At 43.0% G+C, this 23,294-nt stretch overlaps 1 protein-coding gene across 4 annotated transcripts in view; it reads left to right on the top strand.

The window, feature by feature from the left end:
- Positions 1 to 23,294, top strand: part of chmp1a (charged multivesicular body protein 1A) — a 61,081-nt gene that overhangs the window by 7,245 nt on the left and 30,542 nt on the right. For 3 of the 4 annotated variants that reach the window (XM_088379771.1, XM_088379774.1, XM_088379775.1), the window contains exons 3-5: positions 5,254 to 5,461; positions 12,119 to 12,196; positions 20,666 to 20,812. In XM_088379771.1, the coding sequence (XP_088235897.1) occupies positions 5,405 to 5,461; positions 12,119 to 12,196; positions 20,666 to 20,812 (282 nt within the window). In that variant the 5' untranslated portion in view covers positions 5,254 to 5,404. The remainder of the gene's footprint in view (positions 1 to 5,253; positions 5,462 to 12,118; positions 12,197 to 20,665; positions 20,813 to 23,294) is intronic. The other variant, XM_088379772.1, reaches the window with a different exon arrangement.

A 23,294-nucleotide genomic window follows, 5' to 3' on the forward strand; every position in this document is an offset into this window, starting at 1 on the left:
CCCAGAAAGGTGCAATGAAAAAGCAAGTTCCCAAGAAATACAGCCAGATGCTCATACCTGAAGACTCCAAGCCTTGGCTAGCCGCCTAAAGAGGTACACAAGAGAGAATGAAGCCAGACGAATAAACAGGTTGTTCACAACACAACCAGCGAAGGTGTACGCTCAGTGGCAGGGGAATAATAGCAGAATAGACCCACCAAGGCTGGAAACTGAACAGTACTGGAAGGATATATGGGAGCGGGAGGCATCACATAAGAAGGATGCACAGTGGCTAGTGGCTCTGAGAAAGGACCACAGCAAGCTCCCTGAACAGAACCCAGTAACCATCACAGTGGCAGACATCCAGAGAAGAGTCTCAGGAATGAAAAACTGGACAGCACCAGGCCCTGACATGATCCACAGCTACTGGCTCAAGAAACTTACAACTCTCCATGAGCGCCTGGCAGCACAAATGAACCAGCTGCTAAGGGATGGGACTTACCCTGAATGGCTAACCCAAGGGCGTACGATCCTGATCCAGAAGGATCCTTCAAAGGGTACAGTCCCATCCAACTACCGGTCAATCACCTGCCTCTCCACAACATGGAAGCTGATGTCGGGCATAATATCAGATAAGATCAGCGGGCACATGGATCAATACATGAGCACTGCTCAGAAAGGGATTGGTAAAAATACCAGAGGAGCAAAACATCAACTCCTGGTGGATAGAACAGTCACCCAAGACTGCAGAACCAGACATACCAACCTGAGCACTGCCTGGATTGATTACAAGAAAGCATATGACTCAATGCCACATACTTGGATCACTGAATGCTTGAGGCTGTACAACATCACTGGGACTCTGAGAACCTTCATCGCCAACTCGATGAAACAGTGGAAAACCACACTTGAAGCCATTGGCTAGCCACTTGCACACGTGACCATCAAATGTGGTATATACCAAGGAGACGCTCTGTCCCCAATGCTGTTCTGTATAGGACTGAACCAGACATTGAGGACAGCTACAAATACCTTGGAATTCCACAGGCAAATGGCAACCTTGACGAGGCAACAAGGAAAGCAGCCACAGCCAAATAGCTCCATCGAGTAAGGCAAGTCCTAAGAAGTCAGCTCAACGGCAAGAACAAGTCCCTAGCCATTACCAGCTACGCCCTACCAGTAATCAGATACCCTGCAGGAATCATACGGTGGCCAAAGGAGGATATACAGACCACAGATATAGAGACACGGAAGCTCCTAACCATGCATGGAGGGTTCCATCCCAAGTCCAGCACCCTGAGACTGTACACTAGCCGTAAAGAAGGAGGCCGAGGACTAGCGAGCGTGAGAGCCACTATCCAAGATGAAATATCCAAGATCCATAAGTACATCAGGGATAAGGCCCCAACGGATCACGTGCTCAGTGTATGTCTCAGACAATGGGCATCAAAGGAAGATGAGGTGCTGGAGGGACCATCATGGGAGGACAAGCCCCTACATGGGATGTACCACCGAAACATAGCTGAAGTGGCTGATATCTAGAAATCCTACCAATGGCTAGAAGGAGCTGGTCTGAAGGACAGCACAGAGGCACTGATCCTGGCTGCACAACAACAGGCCTTGAGCACCAGAGCAATAGAGGCCCAAATCTACCACACCAGACAAGACCCCAGGTGCAGATTGTGCAAAGAAGGTCCTGAGACAATCCAGCACATAACTGCAGGGTGTAAGATGCTGGCAGGTAAAGCATACATGGAGCGCCATAACCAAGTAGCTGGAATAGTGTCCAGGAACATCTGTGCAGAGTATGGACTGGAAGTCCCAAGATCCAAGTGGGAAACACCTCCAAAGGTGGTAGAGAATGACCAAGCCAAGATCCTCTGGGACTTCCAGATCCAGACAGACAGAATGGTAATGGCGAACCAACCGGACATTGTGGTGGTGGACAAAGAGCAGAGGAAAGCCGTTGTGGTTGACATAGCCATCCCAAATGATGGTAACATTAGGAAAAAGGAACATAAGAAACTTGAGAAATATCAAGGGCTCAGAGAAGAGCTGTAGAAGGCCTGGAGAGTGAAGACTTCAGTGGTACCTGTGGTCATTGGATCACCAGGGGCAGTAACCCCCAAACTGGAGGAGTGGCTGAAACAGATCCCAGGAAAAACATCTGACATCTCAGTCCAGAAAAGTGCAGTACTAGGAACAGCAAAGATACTGCGTAGAACCCTCAAGCTCCCAGACCACTGGTAGAGGACCCGAGCTTGAAGGGAAAAAGAGACCACCCACGGGGGGTGAGGAAAAAGTTTTTTTTTTTTTTTTTTAACTGATAACTTTTCTCTCCAAGTTGCTTTCCGATTCTCTTGTAGCCCATCCCAGCCTTGTGCAGATCAACAATCTTGTCCCTGATGTCCGTAGAAAGCTCTTTGGTCTTGCCCATGGTGGTGATGTTGGATGCTGGTTGTTTGGGTGTTGACAGGTGTCTTTTATACAGGTAACAAGGTGAGGCAGGTGTTTATTCATGTAGATAATTGGTTGGGATTTGGGCTGTGTCTTAAAGAAAGACTAACTGGCTTGTAGGAGCCAGAATACTTGCTGTTTGTCCAGGGTTTCAAATACTTGGTTTTTCTCATCAGACGGTTACCAATTTTTATAAATTCATATGATGTGAATTTCTGGAATTCTCTTTGGGATTCTGTCTCTCACTGTTAGAATGTACATATGATTAAAATAGGAGATCATTGCATTCTTTGTAAGTGGGCAAACCTGCAAAATCAGCAAGGGGTCAAATAGATATTTCCCCCACGGTATGTCCCATAGGTGTTCTGTCGGGTTTAGATCAGGTGATCGTGAGGGCCATTCAATTGTGTAAATTCCTTCATCCTCCAGATACTGTCTGCATACTCTTGCCACAACAGGCCGGGCATTATTGTGGATCAGGAGTAACCCAGGACCTACTGCACCAGCGTAGGGTCTGACCATTGGTGCAAGGATTTCATCCTGATACCTAATGCACCAGTAGCCTGCTGAAGGTCATTCTGTAGGGCTCGGCAGTGCTCCACCTGTTCCTCCTAGCACAAAGAAGAAGATAACGGTCCTGCTGATGGAATGAGGACCGTCTACGGCCCTGTCCAGCTCTCCTAGAGTAACTGCCTGTCTCCTGGAATCTCCTCCATGCTCTGGAGATTGTACTGGGAGACACATCAAATCTTCTTGCAACAGCACACATGGATGTGACATCCTGGAGGAGTTGGACAATCTGCGCAACTTCAGGAGGGTTAAGAAATCGCCTCATGCTCCCAGTCGTGATAATGACTCTAGCTAAAGCCAACACTTGTGGAAAAACTGTTAAAAAAGATCAAGAGGAGGAACTTGAAATGGCCTCCACCTACAAAAGCAGTCCTGTTTTGGGGACCATCTCGTTGTTGCCCCTCTAGTGCACCTGTTGTTAATTCCATCAACACCAATGCAGCTGAAACTGATTAACAACCCCCTCTGCAACGTACCTGACCAAAACCTTATCAGAAAAGTCTAATTGAATTCATGCCATACCCTGATAAAAAAAACTGTTCCTTTAATTTTTTTGAGCAGTGTATAGTATGTGTATCAGGGACGTGCGGTCAGAAGAGGCAAGGGAGGCCACGCCTCCCCTGCCATCATGAAAAGGGGAAAAACAAATTCACTTGTTTTTATTATAAAGTCATTTTCCTTTTAATTTCAATAGTTCTGTATTATTTTGAACCAAAATCGCTGAGTTTTTATAGTTATTTTAAAACCGGAGACGATTCGGTCGGAGGAGCCAACTTCCCGTCTAGCCTCCTCTGAGGATTGCGTAATCACACGGCTGCCTATGTTGACAGGCTATGCAGTTAGACTGAAATGCTCTCTGTCTTTGTCACTGTTGAGAGAAACAGGGTGGGGGTAAGAGTGGACTGAATAGAGAAAGCCCTTGACCTCTAGTCAAAACATAGCAAGGGGTGTTTTACGACTTTGTGTAGGATGGGACAAGCTAGGTTATTTATCACAGGTTGCATTCCAACATAATCATACGATAAAGATAACCTGGAAAACCCTGACATCTCCCTCCTGTTTTATCATATGATCATGCCACCCCAAACAAAGACAAGCAAGAAAATATAACAAAGAAAGAACAGTAAAAATAATAATAAAAACAACAGAGACAAGCAAGAAACTATAACGAAGAAAGAATAGTAGAAATAATAATAAAAACAACAAACAATGATAGCAACAATTTCCAGTGAAGATGAGGTTTTCCCTCAATGCCCCGGATCAAACTTATTGTGTAAGCGAAAAACCTGCTGGCCGGATTTTATTAGCAGGAAAAGTCTCACATGGTCCCTCTGCCTTAGGCGAGCAGAATGCTATCAATAGAAAAAAGAAAAACACAGAAACAGTACATCATTGTATCCATCACTTGCGAAGCATTTTTGATGGTCAAACCAACAGGTTTCTGTAAAACATGATCAGCAGAACAGCATCTACGCAATCCACATTATCATTATCACATCTGTTACGTCTAAGAAGTTGTATATGTACTCGTGTTTTCGTCAGCTGATGATGTTCCAGTCTGTAGGTGTGGTCTGTCACTCACACTGGTGCACACACTTGTGTCCAGTTGGCAGGCAGCATCGGACAACTCTTGTGACCACAAAACCACGATCCGTAGTGAATGAAGTAGGTCCCGTCCGATGGTGCAGCCATGTTGGTAGGAGAGCCCTCACGCCTTGAAAACGTCTCTCTCTCATCCTGGCACACAGCGGTGATGTCCAAAGCTCCCATCCAGTTTCCTCCTGAAGAGCAGTCGTCGTTAATGCATTTGTGGGTCCAGTTACCTTGGATGTAACATGCTGGTCTCCTTGTGTAGGCCACTTGTGGTATTGTTCATCCTCTAACAGTCACATTGAGATTTGCCCAGAAGAGTTCATCATAGGCACCGTCTGCAAGTCCAGGGCGGGATGGGTCGGCATCACTGATTGTGACAGCTCGGTGTTGATATCCAACTCCTCCCATGGATGCCATACATTACGCTTTAGTGACATTCATTGCTCTGGCCTCCAAGTGAACTTGTGTGGAGGAAGGGGGGAGTTTCGAACACACATAACACCCCTCCTGTGTGTGAGCTCTCACAGTGAACTTGACATACCGGTACCAAGTGTTGGTTTCGTATGGGTTTCTGGGGTCCCATGACCAGTCCTACAAGTTCTCATCATGTGACCATCGTTTTCCACGGTCAACATTGTCATTTGGTCTGTTCAGATGAGTCCATAGACCATAGCATGCTCCAACCACAACGCAGCAGAGGATCCATCTGGCATATGAATCCCCATTGCTACGAGGATAGCAGAGACACCGGGACATCCCCTCGCCTAGCGGAGTGGGGATTGTGTTTCGCTTCACCATCATCAAGATGCCCCACCACTCCAAATTAGGGGTCCGGCACCCTCTGCAACTTGCAGTGGCTGAGGTGAGTCCAACTGGGCCGTACAGCAATCTTCACTGCGGTAGTCAGCAAGACTTGGAATGGTCCCTCCCATCGTGGCTGGCCCAGTTCTTTCTTTTGATGACCTCGATGTAGACCCAGTCTCCTGGATTGATGGGGTTGTCGACCTGTGAGGAGGAAAGATCAGGCGGCAGTAAATTTGTCTTTGACACAGTTTGAGCGTCCTGATGATATAATACTGCCAAGGACTGCTCTTCATCTGTTGTTTGCAACTCTCGTGGTCAATTGTAGTGCCCATTTAACTGGCAAATAGGAGTGTTTGCGGGAAGAGTTTGAACACTTCCTTATGATTCCCTCTAACCGAAGGCTACTTATGACAGGGGCTTTCCCATCCTCCTCACACGCCCGCACCCACACAGGGTGTGCACACACACACACACACACACACACACACACACACACACACACACACACACACATCTGCACGCACACATACACAAAACGGCATACAAAGTTCAGACAAACGACAACAGACTGTTAGAAATTTACAGAGATTACGCACGAACACAGAACACACAGACAAAGGGATTCTAATTCATCTCTCATGTAGCTTCTTTTGATAGAATCTCCTATTGGTAACTGTATAGCAGATGTTTTACCATATAATCCCATACTCTGCTCTCTCGCGTCTACTTTTTCATGTCGGTACAGTCGTAGGTGGACCCTTTTGCAGTCACTGTCTTGTTAACTGTCGCCTTGTTAAAGTCAAAAGTTAAAGTCCCAATGATCATCGTCACACACACACATCTGGGTGTGGTGAAATTTGTCCTCTGCATTTAACCCATCCCCATGTGATTTTGATCCATCCCCTGGGGGAGAGGGGAGCAGTGAGCAGCAGCGGTGCCGTGCTCGGGAATCATTTGGTGATCTAACCCCCCAATTCCAACCCTTAATGCTGAGTGCCAAGCAAGGAGGCAATGGGTCCCATTTTTATAGTCTTTGGTATGACCCGGCCGGGGTTTGAACCCACAACCTTCCAGTCTCAGGATGGACACTCTACTACTAGGCCACTGAGCTGGTGTGACTCCTATGCATGATTGTGTGAAAGTCAAAAATTGAACGTACCTAACTTTCTAACCATCCAACCTCCACTGTGGTACAAAAAAACCTTACTATTGTATTGAGTAGGTAAATTGAGCAACCTAGTTTCCTCCTGACTGAATTCACTTTAGTCCAAATGCCCTGTTCTAAAATTTATACAACTCGACCTCTACTTCTTAAGCTTGACGAGCCAAAATCTCAGATTTTGCTCTTGTCTCCTACCATTTTAGCCTATTTTTTTTATCCAAATCCGTTCAGTCTCTGATTATAATGCTTTTATCTGTAGCTCTACGTATTATTCAAATTTTTTTTAATCAAATCTCCTCAGTTCTGTCAAACTCAGTGTACAATGAACCACTTTGAACCAAGCTCCACCAAGTTTGGTAACGCCGTAGCAAGGAGTGCGATTTGGTCGTCGGACACTCCCAAGTCCATATCTTTTTGCCGCACTTCACCCTCTCAAGTTGGTGTTCTTTTGTTGTTGCTACAGAGCGACCCCATCCATCACTCTTGAATGAGTACATTGTTCAAATGAGTCAATTTTCATCATTGTGAGTTCCTCCGCTTTTCACTGTCTTTTCCGTCCCCGAGGATGTTGTATTTCCTCCGGAGTGTACTTGTCCCCCTCCAAGCACAACAGCAGTCTTTTCTTGTCCTTCACCAAAGGTCAAAGGTGCTTCAGAGCCAGGCACCATTTTGTAGTTGTTCACGGCTGCAGGCGAAGTCTCGGATTGAGTTTCAGGGACCCTGACACTGAGAATGACAGGCTGGGACATCAAACTAGTAAGACTATCTCCAAATGTAGCTGCTGCCATCAATTTGCTGGTAACGTTTGTTTACCAAACTTCAAATTCTCCTAATAACAGCGGTCTCGTTTTTATATTGTAACTCCTGCAACTCATCCTATTTTTGAGCTACATCTTATCTGTAGTTCCAATTTATTGGGACAGTACGTTGTCTTCAGTATCATTATTGAAAATTAACTAATCAAGGTCTCCGTTCCACATCTAGCCCTGATCTATGTCTTGACCTCTCACCTGTTATTACCTGTGTCATGCTTGCTCAAAAATGTGACTTAGAATATGGTGCTGTGAATTCTCAATCCCCCCAATCAAATTGGATCCTACTTCGTAGTTCTTATTGTTCTCATGTTCCTGTTAGCCTGCAATTGTCCAAAACAAAAATGTTGTTTTCTTCTAACAGTCTTTCTTTTGAACCTCTAAATCTCTTGTGTTGCAAACCTATCCACACCAGAAAACCATTTAAAGGGTCTTAAAGAAAGGACCAACAGATTACTCCCAATACGTATCTCCTGATTATTTACGAGTCAGCACTCCTTTTCTCATTTGGGTGGGCGCACACGGGGCTGCTGGACGATCTATGACCCCACAGTCAGCCTCCCCAACTCAACACAGTTCATCTATTGTCAGTTGTTAATGGAAACCAGACGCGTCTCGTGTCAATTAGTCTACTTTCATGGACCAAGGCCCAAACAATTCCTCACGAACCTGACCCGAAACATGACCCGGTAACACTTACGCTTACTAGTGAGATATACATTGCATGATACCAGAACAAAATATTTACCACAGTATAACACCAAATGTATTCGAAAATTCATTGTCATAAAGTGTTGTATTATTACTATCTTCCACTATCTGTCCTACTCATTCCCTCCTTATGAGGCTTGGCAACGCCCATGCCTCACACCTTGACAAACTTTCTGGGAGAATGTGTTCTTTACTACATACGATTCCATCATCATTTAATTTCACTTTCTTTCCAAAACGCTTCTCAATTTCTCAGTTCACACATCTTCTACATGTGTTACTGGTTCTCCAGTTTTTTCTCTAGTTAATTATCAATCCAAAAGCTACGTGTTTCTTTGTAGCATTCAACCTGCTCAAAATCACTCTTTCATCAAAGTCGCTCTACTAATTTTCCATAGTAGTTGCCATCGACTTCAACCATTCAACCTTTCATTCAGGCAATCATTCATCAATGCTCGTCATATGCATCTCACACAGTCTCGAAAAAGGAGTCTTCCTATCACATTGGTCCCAATTCATCCAAGCTCACCACACAACATTCATATATCATTTCCAAGTCAAGGTTCCTGGTAGAACAATCCACCAATTCAAAAAAAACGTAACTAAAAAAAAAAACTACTGGCAAATTAATCTGAATTTTTTTCTTTGTTTTTAAATTTGAAGAACTCAATCCCTCAGATGTAGCTTACATTTAGAATTTTGTATTATCTTATTATACAACCAATCAATTATTCCCATTAAATGTAGCGTTGCAAAATATTAAATTCACAATTTAGCGTCTTCCAATTCCTGAAAACATGTTCTGTTGTTTTGTTTACTTCGAATTTCTCATGAGGGCTCGACACTAACATGCACTAGTGTGGATTACTTTCTGCTCGCAAACAGATTTCTCTCTTTTCCTCTCATTTTTATCTGTCAAAATTGTTTCTGTTCTGCAGTGTAAATTGAATAGACAACAGTCTAGCAAATTTCTTTATACTAAAAGTTTAGCCAATCTTCATCATTTTAACACATACGCACACACATGCACAGCTCTCGCGTGCGAAAGGTAGGTCCCGGCAAAAATGATTCGACACAGGCTGGCCATTACCTGCAGTCGATCATGAGCTGGTCCCTCCCACGCACACGAGGACAGCACATTCTAATTTTTTATTTCATTTATCTTCTAGAAGTAGGTTGTATTTCTTTACCACTTGATTTGCATATTTTAACTTTAGCGTACACACACAATTTGATCTCTAGTCATTTGTCATTGGGCATACAAACAGCATTGTCATACTTCTTGTGTGGACAGGAGCTCTAATAATCTAAAAATATTTTTTATAAACTGACAATGACATGTTTTGCTGTCATATGGGAGAGGTTTCAGATCTTTTAAATTTTGATACATGATTTGCATAGGACCGGAAACTCTTGCCCCTTGCTTGAGCTGCGGCCTTGCACCTGCTCACAGGGGCCTTATTGTGTCCTGGTCTGACAAACACTTGTGACCTCATCAGTTTTCATTTTTCTATGTTTTGTCTCTTGAATTTGTTCTCATCTCTTTGTGAAGATTTCAACCACACTCTAGCACTTCTACCACTTCTTCCACATTTCAATTTTCAAATTTCCTTGTACTCCATACATTTTATTCCACTTCGGCATGTATTGCAAACAATTAAGAAATCTACTTGCCATGTACCTCTCATCTCAAAGAAGAGCAGAGCAAGAGATTTACCATTCTTATTTCCCATCTTAATTATAGTAGATTAAGGTTTTACAATTTTTTTTCAATTTTTTTTCTTTGAGGATCCTCAATGCAGGTTTAAATTGACCTTTCAACAAATTACAAGCCTGTTTTATTGCCGTGGATCAATGCTAGAACTGCTATTTAGTCAATTTATCCTACCAGTCACAGACTCAATCACACAAACTCCAGCGCTTTTTAGGCCTATCTAGGGATGGGTGTAAAGCCCTCCCAAACAGCTTGGAAAAACGGACAAAAGAAAGAATCTACGCCCTTCTTCAATTAAGAAAAAGAAGCTCTGTTTTTTCTTAGCCCGTTCCTTCCACTGGGACTTGAACCCAAGCTGTTCTTTGGCCGGAAAAACATACAAAGAAAAATCTACGCCCTTCTTTGATTAACAAAAAATAAGCTCTGTGTTTCTTAGCACGTTCCTTCCACTGGGACTCTAATCCAAGCCAGATCCCTCAGCTTGGAAAAACAGACAAAGAAGAGTCTACGCATTTCTTTGATGAACGAAAAAGAAGCTCTGCTTTTGTTAGCCTGTTTCATCCACTCAGACTTGAACCCAAGCTGTTCTCGTGCACCTCTACGTTTTACGCGTTTTATCTCATAGCTTTAACTTACTTGTCCCCTGGTTCGTTGCACCGCCGGATCCCGTCAATCCACCTCTGTCAGACGAAGGCAGACCAAAGATGCTGGCCCAGTGAAGAATTCTCTTCCCAGGACTTTCTTTTCCAGGTCCTCCTAATGGACGCTGGCTTGTCGACAATGCAGCATGTCCTCCTTCGCCGGCCAGATGGTGGGTATGAGGATCCCGGGTTTTGGCACCAAAATGTTAGAGTTGTGCACACTCCAACTTATTTTGCAAGAACCAAACAGGAGACAAGTAAGTCCTTTCAAGCACCTGCAGGTGGAGAGTCCATCCGTCGCTGTGTGGACACCGATGATCGAATGAAGTCTGACTCAGGCCTCTCGCAGGAGCGTTTTTATTGAGAGAGTGAGAGTGGGGGTCAGAGTAGACAGGATGGGGCCGAAGCCCCTGGCCTGCTGATCAAAGCACAGCAGGGGGTCTTTCACGATGATGTGTAAACAAAACAACTTTGATTGCTTCCTCTGCAGCTCGTCAATCAGTTCAAAAGATCTTAGCACCTTGTTCTACTACTTTTGTTAAGACAGGACAAGCGAGTTTAATTATTACAGGTTACATTCCAACATAAGCATAGGATCAAACTAATCTATCAACCCTAACACCATCCATCCATTATATATTTTGGATTTATATCATGCTTTTCTATAGAGGCCTATATTCAAAGCGCTTACAATAGATGCATAATCCATATGCTCAACCATTCACCCTCTGGTGGTGGTAGACTACATAAATAGCTGCTGGTGCTCTGGGGCAGACTGAGGGAAGCGTGTGCGGCAATGTGCACCTACGGCCCCTCTGACCACCACCACCAAACATTAGTTCTCCGTCATACACCTGTGTAAGTGGCACTAAAGCAGTGGTTCTTAACCTGGGTTCGATCGAACCCTAGGGGTTCGGTGAGTCTGTCTCAGGGGTTTGGCAGAGCCTCCACTGCAGAGGTCAGAACACACCTGATTGATCGTGTAAATTCGTGATGACGCATATCTGACTGGGATAGGCTCCAGCACGCCCGCGACCCACGTGGGGACACGCGGTATGGATGGATGGATGGATGGATGGATGGATGGATGGATGGATGGATGGATGGATGGATGGATGGATGGGCAGTCATTCACCACACCAAGCTGTTTTTAGTGGACACTTGCTTTTCCCTGTATATGTAACAGAAGACACATTGTCACGGAGGATGAACGGTTAATACACCCACGTCACATTCCTGACAGGAAACGGGGGTTAGAATCTAGGCTCTGGTATTCTTGTGTGATCTTGTGTCAGTGCCTCCCCAGTCATGAACCTCACCGCACGTCACTGATGTGTATGTATGTGTGTATATATAATGTTTATAAATATGACAAATGTTTGCAGCACAGTAAATTGATAAGTGATGATTGATCATTTTAAGGAGATGAAAAATGTGATTTCATATTTGTGTTAAGGTGTAGTTTATGGTGTGTTTGTAATGTGTTTGCAGCACAGTAAATTGATAATTGATGATTGATCAATTTAAGTGGACAAAAAATGTGATTTCATATTTATGTAAATAATGTGTTTTATGGTGTCAGTGTGTTTCGGGTGGCCCAACACAGTCACACAGTGGCACCAGGCGATTGTCGAACCCTGTATATAAATTTTCTATGTTTTTCTTTGGTTGCCAGTTCACCTCCAAACAGCTAGAGAGACTTGCCAAAAAGGCAGAAAAGGATTCCGAAAAGGAGCAGGCTAAGGTCAAAAAGGTGAGCAAAATCTCACATTGCTGTTTTAGAATCCCTAAATGTGTGATGTTTAAAACATATTTCTAGTGGACTGAGTATGTTACAAGTGGTTTGAGAAATGGACGATTCAGGCTGTTTGGTTTAATTCACACTGACTTCTTTGTACCAAGGGCTGCACTGTAAAAAAGATATAGGGTTAAGCAGCTATTGTACCACCGATGTGATATTGTCTTGCAAAGTGGGGTAGAAAAATGTTGCATTTGCATATGCATATGTTGTATTTGGTTAATTTTTATCACTTGTGATGTTGTAATAAACAACCTGTTCCAATCGTCTATGCACAATTACTGCTGGTGTAAGTTCAACAACATCAAATGAAACAGCTGCAAGATGTAAACAGTAAACATTAATAATAGTCATACTATTATTAATACTACTACTACTAATAATAAATTATATTTGTAATGCACTTTACATTCGGAGGAATCTCAAAGTGCTACATGGCAAGTAAAAACAAGAAAGCAAAGACAAGTATAAAACAATTGTACGACAACCAGGATGCGAAAAACAGAACTATTTATATTATTAATAGTATTAATAGGAATCATAATTATAATGATGGGGGGGGCAAATTTAGAGAATGAGATTTCAACCAGTGATATGCAGGATTGAAACACTTCCTTTGCGGCGACTAGTGGTCCATGGTACACGGCAAAATGTCTAGCCGTTCGATTTTGCTACGCATAGGACAATAAGGCCTTATGAACTGCGGGATTTTGGTACTTCATTTTACACAGATACACTCACACTCTATTGTAACTGTAGGTGGGTCCGTGCAACCATTGTTGCCAGGTCAGTGTATCATTGGTTACTTCGGGCTTCTGGTGTAAAAAAAATGCTTGTAGATGTTGGGAGTCAAAGTTAAGGTTTTCATTTCCTTGTTCCAGAAGCGCAGCAGCTATTTTTGACTTTTTCTTCTCCGGAACTCAAGAGAGCAGGAGCATGCTCTTTTGTCTCTCACTTATTTTAATGTACACAATTGGCAACACAGAGTACCTCTCACATTTTCAGAATCGGGAGAAAGTTAACAAAGTTAACACATCGAGAAGTCATTTCTGTTGTTGTAGTTTCTGAGCCCAACCACAGTCATGGTTTCATGAAATAAAAATGCAAAGCAATCGAAATCCGAGCGGAGTGAAATTGGACAAACTAACATTCATCCAGTCCCTCCATTATCCGTACTGCTTGTCCCCGCGGGGGTCTTGGGCGTGCTGGAGCCTATCTCAGCAGCCATTGGGCAGCAAGCAGAAGACACCCTGAAGTGGTTGCCAGTCAATACCAGGGCAAACAGGACAAACAACTTTAAGATATCAAAAGAATTAGCCTCTCTGTGGCTGATTTAAAAGCAAGAAATGAGGAGCTTCGCTGCGACTCAAGTGCCATGTCACTTCTGTTTTCTTTCACCAGTCACCAACATGTCCCTCGAGCTAGCTTCGTAGCCGGGGAATGGCCACCACCCATCCCTCTACGCACACGACCCTTTTGGCCCCTCCCACAGGTGGGAATGGGGATCTACGTTGCCTTTTCAGGCTGTGCCCGGCCGGGCCCCATGGGTGAAGGCCCAGCGGTAGCGGTCACAGATCATGGTGGCATCATGGATGATGTGTCTGGCTTGAGAGACACAGCGGTTCAATACAATCGTCTTAATGTGTGGGAAGAGAAGTCCCAATGACCTTCTCAGCTGTCCTCATCCTCCTTCTCGTACACTTCCAGTCAGCGGCGCGACAACCTCCACCCCACTTATAGGAACTTGCTGGTGCTGTTGACCTCTACAGACTTGTTGTTTATGAGGATATAATAAGTGGCTGAGTTGGTTTAACTTGAATCTGGCGAGTTATTTGGGTTTGTCAACATTCAGGATCAGGTTGTTCTATCCACACCACACCACCAACTGCTCCAGCTCTTCTTTGTAGGATGCATCATCATCATCCATGATGAAGCTGTTGTCATCCACAAATTTCATAATGAGTTTTGTGGCAGCTCTAGGTTTGCCAGTCATGAGTCATCAAAGTGAACGGCTGGTGTCTGAGACCACATCCCTGAGGAGATGAGCGTGATGATGAGGAGGAGTTACTTCCAACTTTTTCTAACTTGGGTCTGTCAATGAGTCCAGCAACAAGCTGCACAAGGGGATGCTAAAACCTAGTGGTTCGAGTTTTTCCATCAGCTAATAAGTAATGATTGTGTTGATTGCTGAACTAAAGTACAGAAACAGCATTTGCACATGAGTTTTTCTGATTCAGATGGGCGCAGCTCGTGTAAAGTGCAGAAGAGATGGAGTCCTCAGAACAGCGGTTGGGCCAGAAAGCAAACTGTGAAGGGTCGAGTGTGGGTGGAGCACAGAGGTTATGCGATGTTTCACCAGTCTCTTGAAGCACTTCATGACAATGGGTGTGAGGAGCCGGAAGTCATTTAGGATGTAGGCAGTCTTGAAGCAGGCTGGAACTCTAGACTTAGTTTAGTGAGATGTTAAAAATGTCGAATTGAAAACAAGCAAACTGGTCAATACACTCTTTGAGCACCCGATCCGGAATATTGTCTGGACCAAGGGCTTGAGTGGTGTTGATTTCCTTCAGCGACCTCGTCACATCAGCAATGCTAAGACAGAGTGCCTTGTCTTTCGACAGTGAGTAACTTTCACAGCAGGAGTATTGTTTAGTGCCTCGAACATCCTTTAAAAGTTGTTCAGATCGTTTAGAAAGTTGCTATCACTGTTGCACGCTTGAGGTGGTAATTGTCCAAACGCCTGCCAATGTTGCTGTTTTGAAGTACAGTAATCCCTCGCTACTTTGCGGTTCACCTATCGCGGACTCGGTGCATCACAGATTTTTATGAGAACAAATATTGCAGATATACTCAGTGTATCGCGGCTTTTTGTGGCGTCACTTGGAGCGCGGGGCTTTGTCGGCCCATATGACTTTACAGCACAATATTGGCCGGTAGGAGACCAATGCAAGCATGTTGATCTCTATCCTTGCCAATGATTGCAGCTCTAAGCAGGCTTTATCGCAATCTCTTGCTACGTATTCACTCCTCCACTTCGTTTGTGTCAGCAGAATCAGCATCTTCTCTGATTCGTGCTTTGTTTTGTTGTCACAAACGAGGCAGGATATCCAAATGCAACACGGGCTCTTTATTTGGGGAAAGTTTTAAGAAAACAAAGAGGGCTGGAATGCCGGTAGAGCAAGACTACGAGGCAGCTGACGAGCCGGTCAGTGAGCTTGCGTCGTGCGTCATCAAAGCAGAAGAGCATAGCAAGCTTTTTAAAGCTATTCGAAAAGTATTTAAAGATACAATAAAGTGTTTAAAAGTATAATAGTGTTTAAAAATATAATTATGAAATTCTTGTGTGGATTCCCTCGCGCTGGGCTATGGGGGTGCATCAGCCGTTCAGCACGGCCAGAGCAGAGCCGTGACACTTTTACACTTTAAAATGACTAGCTGGTCAACGAGCTCGCCTCGTGCGGGCATCTCGTTACACAGCAGGTCAGTCAAATGAGAATCAGGTGGCGGACGTGCGTGTCAAAGCAGACAAAACGGTGAGAACTGACGGTTAGCAGTTCCATATCGGTGCCTCAGTGGTCTTTCACGGAGGACGCGTGAGCCGGACAGCAGGGCGAGAGGGGAGACGTGACACAGCCGCGCATGAAGGAAAAATGAACTGCTGTGCAGAAACAGTAGGCACAATGGCAATGAGTGCTGATTGCGTGGGGCGTGCACTGAGATCAAGCGGCGGGCACGCAACTGGCTGCCGCGCACCTAGGAAAAAAAGATCTGCCGTCCAGGATTTGGGCCAGCGGCCAGCAATGAGCACTAATAGGGCGGGGCGTGCCTCTGAGCAATGTGCGGATGCCCTCACGCTGGGCTGTGGGGGCGCATCAGCCGGTCAGCATGGCAAGAGCGGAGCGGAGCAGTGACACGTTTACACTTTAAAATGTTTAAATGTTTTAAAATACAATAAATGTTGAAAAATAAAATTATAAATGTCTTGGGCGAATGTCCTCACGGGCTGCAGGGGCGCGTCAGCCGGTCAGCACGGCAAGAGCAGAGCAGAGCTGTGACACCTTTACACTTTCAAATGTTTAAAAAAAAAAAAAAAGTGTTTAAAATACAATAACGTATTTAAAAGTAAAATAGTGTGTAAAACTGAAATTATAAAAGTCTTCTGCGGATGCCCTCACGCTGGGCACGCAAAAGCAGAGAGGAGCCTCACACGTTTACTCTTCAAAAAAGGTTAATAAAAGCCTTGTGTGGATATTGTAACAATATATTTACTCTTATTTATTTTCTCATTTATTTAAATAAATAAGAATGTTTCTGATAGTCAGTTTGACTTTAAAATTTTTACAAAAGTGTTTAAAAATACTTTTGTATAAAGTAAAACAATAAAGTTTATAGTCCTACAATAATCGTTCATAAAAGTCTTGTACAGATATTTTAGCAATATATTTACTCTTATTTTCTTTATTTTCTTATTTAAATAATTTTAATGAAAATCAGTTTGACTTGAATGTTTACAAAAGTGTTTAAAAATCCCAAAAAACATTTAAAAGTACAATATAGTGTTTAAAAATACAATAAAGGTTCATAAAAGTCTTTCATGGATATTGTAACAAAATATTTTCTCTACATCGCGGATTTTCGCCTATCGCGGGTGGTCTTGGAACCAGTTATCCGCGATAAACAAAGTTGTTGATTTTAGCAGTGATTGCGTCCCAAGGACAGAACGGTCTGACTGTCCGTCCGGAGGGATGGCAATTCTGTGGCCGGAGGACGGAGAACTTTTTGTTTGTCCCTGTAATCGTCCCAACCGGGTCAACAGCCGATTGATAGAAACTTACCCAGCCTGTCTTGCACAATGCTTGTCTTGTGCATGTTCATGGTATTAGTACCGTATTTTCCGGACTATAAGTCGCTCCGGAGTATAAGTCGCACCAGCCATAAAATGCCCCAAAAAGTGAAAAAAAACATATATAAGTCGCTCCGGAGTATAAGTCGCATTTTGGGGGCAATTTATTCGACAAAATCCCACACCAAAAACAGTCATGAACGAGCAACAACAGGCTAAACGATAGCAACAACAGGCTAAACGATAGGTATGCTAACGTGACAAACACAAACAAAGAGCTGAGAACGGGCCTGACGTAACATATAGAGTGATTAAGGACAACTATTACATGAATAACATGTTTATAAAACCATCAGTGTCACTCCAATTCATTAAATAGCAACAGCAGGCTAAACGATAGGTATGCTAACGTGACAAACTGAAACAAAGAGCTGAGAACGGGCCTGACGTAACATATAGAGTGATTAAGGACAACTATTACATGAATAACATGTTTATAAAACCATCGGTGTCACTCCAATTCATTAAATAGCAACAACAGGCTAAACGATAGGTATGCTAACGTGACAAACTCAAACAAAGAGCTGAGAACGGACCTGATGTAACATATAGAGTGATTAAGGACAACTATTACATGAATAACATGTTTATAAAACCATCGGTGTCACTCCAATTCATTAAATAGCAACAACAGGCTAAACGATAGGTATGCTAACGTGACAAACACAAAGAGCTGAGAACGGGCCTGACGTAACATATAGAGTGATTAAGGACAACTATTACATGAATAACATGTTTATAAAACCATCGGTGTCACTCCAATTCATTAAATAGCAACAACAGGCTAAACGATAGGTATGCTAACGTGACAAACACAAACAAAGAGCTGAGAACGGGCCTGACGCAACATATAGAGTGATTAAAGACAACTATTACATAAAACCATCGGTGTCACTCCAATTCATTAAATCCATCGCTCGTTCTTTGTCAACAATGGGTGCGCACGGCTGAGGGCGCTTGCACTTCAAAATATTCCACAGGCTCATATAACGATAGATAAACTATATTTCAAATAACTATAATACAAGCCAATAATATTATCAAACCATCCGTGCACTTTAATTCCATTAAATCCATTGATCAAATTCCTCGTCCTTTGTCAACATCGCCGCGCGTGCGCCCTGACGTCAGCCTCGTCTTTATTCCACAGATCTACTATATAACTATATTGTAGCGTTAACAAAGTACAAGGATAGACGTGGGTTTGGTAAACGGCTCTTTATTAAACAAAACAAACTTCCAAGCGTGTGGGGGCGTGGACTTCCAGACAGACCGGGCGTGCGTAATGGCCATGTCCGAGCCCCGCGCACCGTTCGCGGACAACCACTCGGCCGAGCGCCGGCCCCGACTCAGTAGAGTAGGACCGGGCGTGCGTAAAAGCCATAATAGTTTTTCAAACCTTCTATGTGACTCCAAATCCTTAATTCCTTCAAACTCTTTGTCCTCCGTGTCACTTAGAAATGATCAACGCTAATGATGCCGGAAGTCCTTATGTGGGCACGTTTGTATGTAAACAACCGCCGCACCGCGCTACTGACGTCACTTGAAATAGTTATCCATTGGTACATCACGGTTCTCCAAACTTTCTTTCTGCTGCTCGATTACTGTTTTCAGCTGCATATTTTACAACTTGAAGTTTGTAACCTGCAAAATATGAGTTTCTTTTTGGTGCCATTTTTCTTAAGCCCACCCAGTTAATGAGTCACGGCCAACGGTGAAATTTAGAGCGCCCTCATCCAGTTTCGTCTGAAAATAGAATTTTTTTTGGTTGTTTTATCAAAGTCAAAGTCTGCTTTATCGTTGATTTTTTTTTTTTTTTTTTTTTTTTTTTATTTATTTATTTTTTTTATTTTTATTTTTTTTTTATATACTAAGACACACAAAGAGATTGAAATTACGTTTCCACTATCCCTCGGTGAGATAGTACACATATGCAGACAAGCAACACAAAAAAACCCCAAGAAGGCACAATGAATAAATAAGAGTGTTGAATAAATGATAAATAAACAAATAATAATAAAGAATAATAAAAAATATAATAGGAGCAAAAATGGAGCAAGTGTACATACAGCAGACAGTGGACTTGGATATGGTGCTTTAAAGTATTAATTGCTTTATTTGATGTTTTCTCTATTTTTTATGTTTTGAATATGTTCAAGATAAAGATATAAAAGCATGTGAAGTGATCAACTATACTAAAAATAACATGGGAAGTGGTCAACTATACTTGTAAGTGATGTCTTAATGATCAAGTAAAAATTTGTGGAAAAAAAAAACATATATAAGTCGCTCCTGAGTATAAGTCGCCCCCCCCCACCCAAACTATGAAAAAAAACGCGACTTATGGTCCGGAAATTACGGTATGTAGAGGGAACGACTTTCCTTTCCTTCAAGCTGACAAGCTAAATGCCACGGGAATAAAACAGGGTCTTCTTGCCCAAAATTTCTCTTTCCATAAGTCTGCTTTTCTGATGCGTCTCTTGAGCATTACCTCTGGTTTGTATCTCCATTCTCCAATGAATTATTGTCCTAAAAGTTTTTAATTGTCTTATGTGTGTGTTTAATTATTGTTTTTGTAAACTTTATTGGACTGCATCTGCTTAGTGCATACGTATGACGGGAATCTGCCACCAAGGTGTCTGTGTGTGTCTGTGTGTGTGTGGGGGGCTCGGGGGTGTTTGTGTGTGCGCGTGTGAAATATATACGCACGCCTGCAGAGAGAGAGAGACAGAGACAGAAAGACTGTCCGAATGCCCGCCTCATGATGGTGTTTTGAAATATTATGAAAAATGTTGATTTTTAGCAGTGATAAGCTTTATTATTGTTTATTATGAAACCTAGGCGGCTCGGTGCAGCACTGGTTAGCAGGTCCGCCTCACTATTAGGAGGGTGTGGGTTCGATTCCACCTACGGCCCACTCTGTGCGGAGTTTGCATGTTCTCCCCGTGCCCGCATGGGTTTTCTCCGGGCACTCAAGTTTCCTCCCACATCCCAAAAACATGCTGGGTAGGCCGATTGAGCACTGCAAATTGCCCCTAGGTGTGAGTGTGAGTGCGAGTGCAGATGGTTGTTTGTCTCTATGTGCCCTGTAATTGGCTGGCAACCGGTCCAGGTTGTCCCCCGCCTACTGCCCGATGACTGCTGGGATAGGCTCCAGCACGCCCGCGACCCCCATGGGGATAAGCGGTATAGTAAATGGATGGATGGATGGATGGATGGATGGATGGATGGATGGATGGATGGATGGATGGATGGATGATGAAACCTCTGTTGGAATGACTTTGTTTATTTTTCCTTGGACTGACATGGACAGACCGGGTAAAAAGCCCTTTTTAAGGATGAGGACAGGCGGGAACGAGGGATAATTACATAATGAATAAGGATGGAGAGACGAGGACGGAAGGGGGCCAATGTCGGGAACGAAGGACGGAGGCTGAATTTGTTAAAGTCCCCATTTCTGCATTTTAGTTTTAGTAGAACAGTTTTATTATTTAACTGTCTGTGTCATGTTCTTATCACAGGCTCTGCAACAGAAAAATGTGGAATGCGCTAGAGTTTATGCTGAGAATGCCATCCGCAAAAAAAATGAAGGTCTGAACTGGCTGCGCATGGCATCTCGAGTCGACGCTGTGGCCTCTAAAGTCCAGACTGCTGTCACAATGAAATCAGTAAGTTTAAGAGAGTACATTGGTAATTTGGAATATATGTACAATGCTGCATACAATACCATATTCTACACTTAGCCAAATGATAAGCTAAAAATAAATTATATCTGTTAGCACTGGGGAAACATCTTGCATTCTTCAGAGCTTAACAGATGTGCCATTTGATATTTTTAACGTCAGTGGCAGAAATGAATAAAGAGCGTTAATTTTCAATATAAATGCATAGATTACACATTGATGACACACATGGCTTTGCTTCTCGACGCTCCTTCTGGAATGAATTAGCGTAGAGATCCGGGGTTGTTCTGTATTTATGCCAGTTCGTTCACAAAGAAGACAAGAGTTCTTCAGTACTGATGTTTACTGTGAGCTTAGCTTTCTTTTACATCACAGCCACACCGTAGAACTGGTGAGACAAACGAACATATAAACTTAGGTTTACAAAACATGCACATTAAATACAAAAGTAAAACATAAATACTACAAACCGGATTCGGTTGAAGTTGGGAAATTGTGTAAAATGTAAATTAAAAAAAAATACAATGATTTGAAAATCCTTTTCAATCTATATTCAATTGAATTCACTACAAAGACAACATATTTAATTCTCAAACTCATAAACTTTATTTTATTTTTCAAATAATAATTAACTTAGAATTTCATGGCTGTAACACGTGCAGTAGAAGTTGGGAAAGGGCATGTTTACCAATTTGTTACATCACCTTTCTTTTTAATAACACTCAATAAACGTTTTGGAAGAGAGGAGACTAATTCTCTTAGCTTCTCATGTGGAACTCTTTCCCATTCTTGCTTGATGAACCGCTTCAGTTGTTCAACAGTCCGGGGTCTTCTCTGTCGTATTTTACGCTTCATAATGCACCACACATTTTCAATGGGAGACAGGTCTGGACTGCAAGCGGCCCAGGGGAGAACCTGGACTCTTTTACTTCAAAGCCACGCTGTTGTAACACGTGCAGAATGTGGCTTGGCATTATCTTGCTGAAATAAGCAGCGGTGTCCATGAAAAAGACGTCGCTTGGACGGCAGCATATGTTGCTCCAAAATCTGTATGTACTTTTCAGCATTTATGTTGCCTTCACAGAAATGTAAGTCACCTGTGCCATGGGAACTAATGCACCCCCATACCATCACAGATGCTGGCTTTTGAACTTTGCGTTGATAACAGTCCGGATGGTCCGCTTCCTCTTTGGTCCGGAGGACACGAGGTCCAGTGTTTCCAAAAACAATTTGAAAAATGGACTCATCAGACCACAAAACACAATTCCATTGTGCATCAGTCCATTTTACATGAGCTCGGGCCCAGAGAACCCGGCGGCGTTTCTGGATGTGTTTCATAAACGGCTTGTGCTTTGCATGGTAGAGTTTTAACCCGCACTTACTGATGTAGTGACGAACTGTATTTACTGACAGTGGTTTTCTGAAGTTTTCCTGAGCCCATTTGGCGATATCCTTTACACACTCATGTCGATTTTGAAGGCAGTGCCGTCTGAGGGATCGAAGGTCACGGTCATTCAGTCTTCGTTTCCGGCTGTGGCGCTTACATGCAGTGATTTCACCAGATGCCCTGAACCTTTTGATATTATGGACCGTAGATGTTGAAATCCCTAAATTCCTTACAATTTTGCTTTGAGAAATTTTGTTCTTAAACTGTTAAGCTATTTACTATCAGTATTTTTTGCCACCTTTCCCAACTTCTACTGGACGTGTTGCAGTCATGAAATTCTACGTTAATTATTATTTGGCAAAAAACAATGTTAGAGATTCGCTCACTCCAACTTATTTTCCAAGAACCACACGGGAGACAAGCAAGTCCTTTTAGACACCTGCAAGTGGAGAGTTCACCCGTTGAAGGAATGAAGTCTAAACTCTCCCTCCTGCAAGGGCATATTTATTAAGAGACACAGAGTGGGGGTAAGAGTAGGCTGAATAGGAAGCCCTTGTCCTCTAGTCAAAACATATCAGGGGGTGTTTTACGACCTTGTGTAGGATGGGACAAGCTAGTTGATTTATTACCAGTTGCATTCCAACATAATCATACGATAAGGATAATCTGAAAAGCCCTGACAAACAATGACCGTATTTTTCGCACCAAAAAGCGCACTGGATTATAAGGTTCACCCTCATTGAATTTCTTATTTTAGAAATTATTTCATATGTAGGGCGCACCGGATTAAAAGGCGCATAAAATAGAAGCTATACTGCAACAAACTGAGGTTGACTAGGGTTGCGGTATGCATCCACTAGCCAATAACCAATGAGCCCTCTGTAAACAATCGCGTTTCTCAAACTATCTCCTATAAATTGATCGGAACTGACTAAAGTTTGATCTAACACATTGGTACTGCTTACTTATATTTCCCTTCCATATCGATCCGTAAATTTACTCGAAACATTAACAGAGCAGCCTATTTTTAGATGAAATAGCCTCGTGCGTATAGCAGCTATCATTATAGTATTAGCCACA

Source organism: Syngnathus floridae, chromosome 6 (assembly GCF_059516105.1).
Source record: "Syngnathus floridae isolate MCC-2025c chromosome 6, RoL_Sflo_1.0, whole genome shotgun sequence".
Classification (NCBI taxonomy): domain Eukaryota; kingdom Metazoa; phylum Chordata; class Actinopteri; order Syngnathiformes; family Syngnathidae; genus Syngnathus; species Syngnathus floridae.